The following is an 8,611-nucleotide window of genomic DNA, read 5'->3' as shown; positions in this document are numbered from 1 at the left end:
CGAATAGAATAAAAAAAGATACTATAAATTTTTTGACGATATATGAGATTCTATTTAAGTACAATGGCTAAATAAAAAAGAACACTATGGTCTAAGAGTTAGGACTCCATAGTAGTTACTATGAAGGATAGACAACAACTCCACCGGCGCTGATCATGCATAACCAAGGCTTACGCAATATATGTGTAAGTGTGCATAAAGGTAATTTTAGAAACAAGTTTATAATCTTCAAGAGATTATAATAATAAGATCTACTCACTATTTTCAATTTCTAATATCCGGTATTCTCGATCCATATGCTCTTGTCTACCATCTTTTCAACTCTGGAACAAATAAGATTCCTTTCTGCGTGTCTCTCTCATTGTCCCCGGGTTATATATGTAAGTGTTTCATTTAGTTGTTAACCCTAGATATCCACTTATAATGCATTCTAATCGACCACCTAGTAAAATAAATAAAATAACAAAATAATTCCAAAAAAATAATTAAAATATATTAAAAATGCACGACCTTAATAAAATTAAATAAACATAGTATACAAAATATGCACTCATGACGTGTCTTATATTACAAGGATAAGTCGCACTTCAGGTTTCAGTTTTCTTTATCAAATTTTGTTTGAACTTTGAAGAAACACAATCAACCCATTTTTAATGTTCCTGTGATTGCTTCAACATTTGTGTCCCATTACTAAGTAGGTTGCACATAAATGGGAATTTATTCTTCACTTGATGGTTTGTTCCATAAATTTCCATGTTGTTAAAACTGGACCGGATCTACGGGGTTGAGAACCGGTCCAATGCAGTTGATAATCAGAGCATGTGAATGTTTGTAAAAAACTGACGAAACAGGTAAAGAACTGGAAAAACCAATGGAAGTATATCTTATCACACAATTCAAATAAAAAAACAAATACTTAACACCTAAGAAGAACTCGTAATTGTCTCGAAGCTTTTTCAGGATTAGTAGCATTTTATTTCATCTTCTTTGTAATTTTCAAAAGAGCAGGAGCAGGTCCAACTCTAACAGCTTTCAATGCAATTGTTGGCTAGTTAGTGAACTGGTCTCCACACGACCTTCTGTTGTTATTGCAGGTATGGTGAGACTTGCAACCCATTAAGTGTGAGTTTGAGTTACAGATAATCTTTATTATGACAGTTTACCTAACATATTCTGACTAGAGCGTTTCATAACTGTTCCAATGAAGAAGCCTCAGACAATAACTGCCTACTACAACATTTAATACATTCCATTGAGTTGAAGTTTGTACCTACACAAGTCTTCATACTTATTTTTAAGGGTTATAACTCGACCCTTTAACATATGTCGCCCAAATCATAAGTCATACAGGCAGAAGCAGTGACTGTCATAACTGTCAGCAACTCATAATACTTCATACAAGCAAATCAAACATTTATTTTCAGCATAACTCATAACTCATCAACGCCACAATTCATTCATAAAAGCAAATGAATCTAGCAAATATTCATTTTCAAAACTCAAATCATCAATGCATACATAAGTCGTCCAAATCAGAAGTCATACAAACAGAACGAGTGACTGTCATAATTGTCAGCAACTCATAGTACTTCATACAGGCAAATCAAACATTTATTTTCAGCATAACTCATCAACACCATAAATCATTCATAAAAGCAAATGAATTCATTTTCAAACACAAATCACCAAGATTTACACTAATTCATACAACCCAAGACAATCATAATTTTGGTTAAGTTGGGTCAGGCCTAGACATGATCCAGCAGCCACCATCCATCCAAATCCAATACAATCAAACTGGGCCTAATGACACTCAACCATAGTCAAGAATCCAAACTTCCAACAGCTAACCATAGTCACTCACCCATAACCCAACCTTTCACTTTCCCTTATAATAATATCTTCTTCATTTCTACTTCCACCTATAAATAACCAAACGATCATTCATCGCTGCTGCTTCCTCTTCCTCTCACCCTCGACCGTTTCCGACGTGTGCCGCAGGGGTTTGCGATTCGAAGCCGAACCCTGAATTGGAGATAGAGAGAGAAACACCAGTTTCTAGAGAGAGAAACACCCACTTCTCGCTCATCTACAGGTACCATTCGATTCGATTCGGTTTTCGTTTGAATTGATTTTTTTCCTCTGTGTTAATTGCGCGCATTGCTTGCACCGTTCCATTACGAGCTAGATCTGAGTGTGAATTTCTAGGGTTTGCTTGTTGGGAAACACTGCTACCCCATGCTGGGTTGTGATTTTGATTGAATCTAGGGCTTGGTTTATTGAAATAGTTTTGTGCTGCATGCATTTGTTTGAGCTTGATTTGGGTTTTCTGGTCGCGATTTTTGTAATCAGAAGTGTTTTATACGCTGGATTGATAACTTGCTTTTGTTCATGGTGTGAATCGGTCGCTTGTTTTGCTCAACGTACTGTGTAAACTTACAAATTTGAAGTTGTTGCTTGGTTAGATTTGCTGGGATTTTTCTTTCTAGATATGCGGGGAAATGTTTGATTTGTGGGCAATAATAGATGTTATGAATTTATAGAATCGAATGTTTTAATTTGAGGATGTAACTTTTGCTAGGGTCACTGTGAAAATGAAATATAATTGCTCTTTTAGGGTTCTTATTACTGTAATAATTTTTTATTTTAGTTTTTGGTGTGGTTTCTGATTGTGTTTTTATTCTGTTTGTCTTGTTAGAATTATATTTTCGATTCACTTGCTATGGCCGCCACAGCTACTGCCACAGTGGGTCCGCGATATGCACCACCCGACCCGACTCTACCTAAACCATGGAGGGGTCTTGTGGATGGCAAGACTGGGTATCTTTACTTTTGGAACCCTGAGACTAATGTTACCCAGTATGAGAGGCCTACAAGCTCCGCTGCCCCGCCAAAGTCTTCGGTGCCCAGTTCTTCTGTCCAGGTTCAACAATCATCTCAGCGTGCTCGCAGTCCGGATTTGAAGGACAGGTATGATAGAAATGGAGGTGGTGGGTCAAATGACAGTGGATCACGGAACCATCAGGTTAGTGCTCGACTTTCTCTGTTGTTATTTGGACATGTTAATATTTGAAACCTAGCATAACCTGTAGCACTTGGAATTTTTAGACATAGACTGTATGGTGTATTCTACCAATTGGTATGTCATTTGCTATCAGTGATTTTTATGCATCTTTTATGTTCATTTTGAATCATTAGTTCCGTTATCCTTATGAGTCTTGTAAATAATGGGGAATGAGATGATGTTTGTCTTATTGAACTAAAACATTATTCACTAAACTTGTATTGAATAATTTCATTATCTTTTTTCTTAAATGGACGCTAAAGATGTTTGGAAATTATATCTACTATACACCATGCTGCTAGAATAAAAAGAAGGCAGTGTTTAAGATTTAGCTGTACATTTTTCTCAATCCTAGTCTGTCTGGGGATTTATTTTACTTTTGTTTTGTATTAGAGTTCCAAAGAGGGAAGTTTTAGTTCTCATCCAAATGGAACACATGCTACTGGAAATGTTAGTTCTGTCAAAGATCAAGGGGCATCAGATGCTGGAGCTGGACTAAGCCCAGAGTCTTATCGGCGTCGGCATGAAATAACTGTTTCTGTAAGTATATATTGGATTTTTTGTGGCAAGTAATTATATCACACTGCTATAATTTTGAACTGTACATTATATATATTTATATTACACTACTCTGTTTCATGAACTGGACATCTTGCATCTGTTATCAACCTTGGTGATGCAAAAAATTATTCCCTTACATCTTTTAAGAATATATTTGGAAAATGTGTCCCCACAATTAAGTTTTTCTTTTTTTCCCCTCTTAATGTTTCTAGGGAGATAATGTGCCGCCACCTTTTACATCATTTGGGTCCACTGGCTTACCACCGGAAATTCTTAAAGAGGTATCAGCTTCTATACTCTTTTTTTCACATCTTTCTTCAGTAGTGGCAGTTAGGAGGTTATGGAAGTTTCTGATCCTGTTGTTTCTTGCGCAAAACTCTGATTCCTGAAGCTCTAATTTTTAAGTTTCAGGCTCATGATGATTCTTTTGCCATCTTTACTTTTTTTTTTCGTAGGTGCGATATTTGCTCCTGGAGAAGGAGCTAATGTCGTACACTGTGGTGCCCTCTTTTGTGGGGCTTGCATTTAGTTTGGACTTTGGAGCGCCCTTTATGGTGGACCAATTGTTTGGAAGGGCTTTCCGAATCATCCAAGTTCGTGGCTGGGACTGCCGTTGGTCATGATTCAGTCTGCCACTTGGTCTGTTCGGAAGAAGAGGCCTCCTCATGCGCTAGCTTGCATCAGCAAGCAATGGTGGCTTGCATATGGGGGGATGATGCTTCTTCCGGCAATAACCACTCCTCTATAAGTCCCAAATGAAACCAATCTCCTGGATTTTCCTTTTTTAGGTACAAAATGCTGGGTTCTCAGCCCCTACTCCAATTCAGGCTCAGTCATGGCCCATTGCTCTTCAAAGCAGAGATATAGTTGCCATTGCAAAAACAGGTTCAGGGAAAACTTTGGGATATTTAATCCCAGCATTTTTTCACCTCAAGCGTACTGGCAATAACTCCAAAATGGGTCCAACTGTTTTGGTACTTTCACCAACTAGAGAGTTGGCAACGCAAATACAAGATGAAGCTGTGAAGTTTGGGAAATCATCTAGAATTTCTTGTGTGGTAAGTAACTATCTGCTCTTTTTCTTTTGGACTTCTTATATCTTCCTTTCATGTAAGATGTACACTGAGATTATTGTTTCACTTCACTGAAATTTGAGATTGTGAAACAAATTTTGCTTGAAGCATAATTCTTCATTGGATTGCTTGTTCTAGTAGGTTCCTATAGTTAAACTGATCTAGAATAAAACTGGCTGCTATTTAGTGTCCTATGCTGGGTTTGCTTATAATTATTTATTAATTAACTATTATTTTTTCCCTAGTGTTTGTATGGAGGAGCACCAAAGGGTCCTCAGTTGAGAGATATTGAACGTGGAGCAGATATTGTGGTAGCCACTCCTGGTCGCTTGAATGATATTCTTGAGATGAGAAGAATAAGTCTTCATCAAATCTCTTACCTTGTGCTAGATGAGGCAGACAGAATGCTTGACATGGGTTTTGAACCTCAAATTAGGAAGATTGTGAATGAGGTGCCTGCACGCAGGCAAACTCTCATGTATACTGCGACATGGCCTAAGGAGGTTAGGAAAATTGCAGCTGATCTGCTGGTCAATCCTGTTCAGGTTAACATCGGAAATGTAGATGAGCTTGTTGCCAACAAATCCATTACCCAGGTTTTATAATGCCTTTTTAGCCTATATCATTTACTTCATTCAATTACTATTTTTTCTTTAGACCCTCTATTACTATCAGAGGATTGTTATTAACTGTGATCAATCCATTTTTAATGTTATTAAAACAGCATATTGAAGTATTGCCACCAACAGACAAACACCGTCGACTGGAGCAGATTTTGCGGTCTCAGGATCAAGGATCCAAGATAATTATTTTTTGTTCTACCAAGAAAATGTGTGATCAACTTGCTCGTAATCTTACGCGCCAGTTTGGAGCTGCTGCTATACACGGGGACAAATCCCAGGCTGAGAGGGATCATGTGTTGAGTCAGTTTCGAACTGGGAGGTCTCCGGTGCTTGTAGCCACTGATGTTGCAGCTCGAGGACTAGACATTAAAGACATTAGGTTGGTAACTATTTGGGTTCATTGTGTTGTTTATTATTCCGAGGCCATTATGTTGATACACTACTTAGTTCACTGACACTGTGCATGCTGAAGTATTATGTTTTTCCATGAATGTTTACTGGATGTACTTTATTGTTTAGGACTAATGAGAACACTGACCATAAATGTTTTTCAGGGTGGTTGTCAACTATGACTTTCCTACTGGAGTGGAAGATTATGTTCATAGGATTGGAAGGACTGGGAGGGCTGGAGCCACTGGTTTAGCTTACACTTTCTTTGCGGAGCAGGATGCTAAATATGCTTCAGATTTGATCAAAGTCTTGGAAGGTGCAAACCAGCGTGTCCCGTCAGAACTTCGTGATATGTCAACACGGGGTGGTGGGATGAACAGATCCAGACGCTGGGGTTCAGGTGGACGGGGTGACTCTGGATATGGCGCAAGGAATGACTCTGGATATGGTGGAAGAGGTAGTGATTCTGGATATGGTGGAAGAGGTGGGTTTGGGACTGCTGCTTCTGGCAGGGGTGGAGGCCGTGGATTTGACAATGATTCACAAAGGTTAGTTTAATTTATTTTTAGTTACATTTTTTTCTATTTTTCACTTGAAAAACTTAGTGCCTTATTACATATGTAAGAGGAATTGGGTTTTGTAAAAGAATCCTCGCATTCTTGAGTAATGGTCACAAATGTGTTGTCTGGTGGTATAGGAATGATCGTGGTCGAAGTCCTGAGAGGGGTGGTTCTAGCTGGAGTGATCGCTTCAAAAGTGGTGACCGCGATCGTAGTCGTAGTCCTGACAGGGCTGCACCATCTCAAAATACTCAATTCAGCTTTCACCAAGCAATGATGGAACGACGTGGAGGGGATAGTGATCGTAGTAAGAGCCTTAACCGTGACCGTAGTCGCAGTCCTGGTCCTCATAAACAGGAGAGGGCCCCAGCAGTTCGTGAAGGTTACAGTTTTCATGGATCAATGATGGGACAAGGGCAGCGTGATGACAGTCGTAAATCTGCACGTAGTCCTCACCGAAGTTCACCATCCTCCCCTGGTGGTGGTAGGTCTAACAATAACCCTCAGAAAGGGTGGGGAGGATCTCATCCTTCTTACAATGGAGAAGTGGAGGAAGGGATGATTCCTGAAGAAGGAATGATATGTTAAGGATTTGGCTATCCCTGCCATGATGCGATATGTTAAGGTTTGCACATGTTGAAGGTTATTTTGCTCAAGGCATTGCTGCTTGAACACAGGTAATTTAGGATATGGTAGTGGAATTCATGGTAAATGTATATTTTGTGGGGCTTAGCAGAAGCCTCAAAATGGCATAGGTGAAGAACCTAGTATCGAATATGTTATGTTTTTGTTATTTTGGGAAAAGTCGAGTTTATATGGAACCTTTGCTAACTTTATGTTTCCAGACAATGAGGACTGAAATTAATCAGACACTAAAGTATTTGTATACTTTGTTTTGGGTAAAGAAAGTGGTGAACAAATTTGACGCTCTTATTATTTTGGGTGATTATTTACCATCTGTCTCTACAGGCTTCGGCCTTAATTTTCTAGTTTGTTGTTGTCTTTTAAATGTGTGAAGGGCTGGTGAACTTATTTGTTAAATATACTCTTAATTGTTTTAATTGGGAGCTAGCTTTTGTGGTTGAGTATAGGCCTCCCAATTTCTAATATGGTATCAGAGCCTATCCTAGATCTAGTTGTTGTTTGTTGTGGAGACCTCCCATTATTGGGCCACCCGTTGTTGTTGATCCCACGTTCCAGGTTGTTCAGTCGTGGACGTGAGGGGGTGTGTTAGAAGTTCCACATTGGCTAGAGATAGAACATAGATAGCCTTTATAAGGGTAGTGCAAACCTCAACTCTTGAGCTAGCTTTTGTGGTTGAGTATAGGCCTCCCAATTTCTAATAACTTGAAAGTAGGAGAAATTGTATTATTACTTCTTAATCATAATACAAAGGGTAATTACATTATATAGAAGAAGACTAATCCTAAATAAGGAAATAACTAATTATGTACACAATCTCCTAATAAGAGAATAATTCTCCTAATACTGAATATAATCTTCTAATAATAATTCTTATATTAATTCCTTATTTACAACACCCCCCCTCAAGCTGGTGAATGAATATCTATCATTCCCAGCTTGCAAGTAAGCTCTCGAAACCGCTCCAAGGGAAGTCCTTTGGTGAGCACATCAGCCAACTGAAGTCCTGAGGGGACATACTGTGTAGATATTAGACCACTATCCAATTTCTCTTTGATGAAGTGCCGGTCTATCTCTATGTGCTTTGTTCTGTCGTGTTGGACTGGATTATGAGCAATACTAATGACAGATTTATTATCACAGAAGAGTCTCATGGGAGCTTCATACTTTATTTTCAAATCATCCAGTATGATCTTCATCCACAACAGTTCACAAACTCCTTGAGCCATGGCTCTAAACTCTGCCTCTGCGCTTGATCTGGCAACTACATTCTGCTTCTTGCTCCTCCATGTAACTAAATTTCCACCCAAGAACATACAATATCCTGTAGTGGATCTCCTGTCAACAATTGACCCTGCATAATCTGCATCAGTATAAACCTCCATAGACAACTGCTCACTCTTCTTGAACAACAGACCTCTCCCTGGACTTGCCTTCAGATACTGCAAGATTCTATCCACAGCATGTAAGTGTCTCTCCTGTGGGTCATGCATGAATTGACTGACAACACTAACAGGATAAGCTATGTCAGGCCTAGTGTGAGATAGATAAATGAGCTTCCCCACAAGTCTCTGATATTGAGCCTTATCAACCCTAAGGTCCTCCTCACTACTTCCAATCTTGTGGTTTTGCTCTATAGGCACTCCAATGGGCTTACAACCCAATTTACCAGTCTCTTTGAGAAGATCAAGGACATAC

At 39.0% G+C, this 8,611-nt stretch overlaps 1 protein-coding gene across 1 annotated transcript; it reads left to right on the top strand.

Moving 5' to 3' along the window:
* The first annotated feature begins 1,926 nt into the window (after positions 1-1,926).
* On the top strand, positions 1,927-7,204 carry LOC130739205 (DEAD-box ATP-dependent RNA helicase 46). The gene is made up of 9 exons (XM_057591451.1): positions 1,927-2,095; positions 2,699-3,025; positions 3,458-3,604; positions 3,838-3,906; positions 4,414-4,683; positions 4,944-5,294; positions 5,423-5,700; positions 5,876-6,259; positions 6,409-7,204. Exons 2-9 carry the CDS (start codon positions 2,723-2,725, stop codon positions 6,857-6,859), a joined length of 2,253 nt encoding a protein of 750 aa, XP_057447434.1. The 5' UTR covers positions 1,927-2,095; positions 2,699-2,722; the 3' UTR covers positions 6,860-7,204.
* The last annotated feature ends 1,407 nt before the right edge of the window (positions 7,205-8,611 follow it).

This window comes from Lotus japonicus, chromosome 2 (assembly GCF_012489685.1).
Source record: "Lotus japonicus ecotype B-129 chromosome 2, LjGifu_v1.2".
NCBI classification, from domain to species: Eukaryota; Viridiplantae; Streptophyta; class Magnoliopsida; order Fabales; family Fabaceae; genus Lotus; species Lotus japonicus.
This window is presented reverse-complemented; position numbering and strand designations above follow the sequence as displayed.

Excerpts from the sequence above, each read along its gene's own strand:
- LOC130739205 (XM_057591451.1), top strand. The coding sequence starts at position 2,723 with ATGGCCGCCACAGCTACTGCCACAGTGGGTCCGCGATATGCACCACCC. Across the intron at positions 4,684-4,943 it reads CATCTAGAATTTCTTGTGTG|TGTTTGTATGGAGGAGCACC; the intron begins GTAAGTAACTAT and ends TTTTTTCCCTAG. Across the intron at positions 5,701-5,875 it reads CTAGACATTAAAGACATTAG|GGTGGTTGTCAACTATGACT; the intron begins GTTGGTAACTAT and ends AATGTTTTTCAG.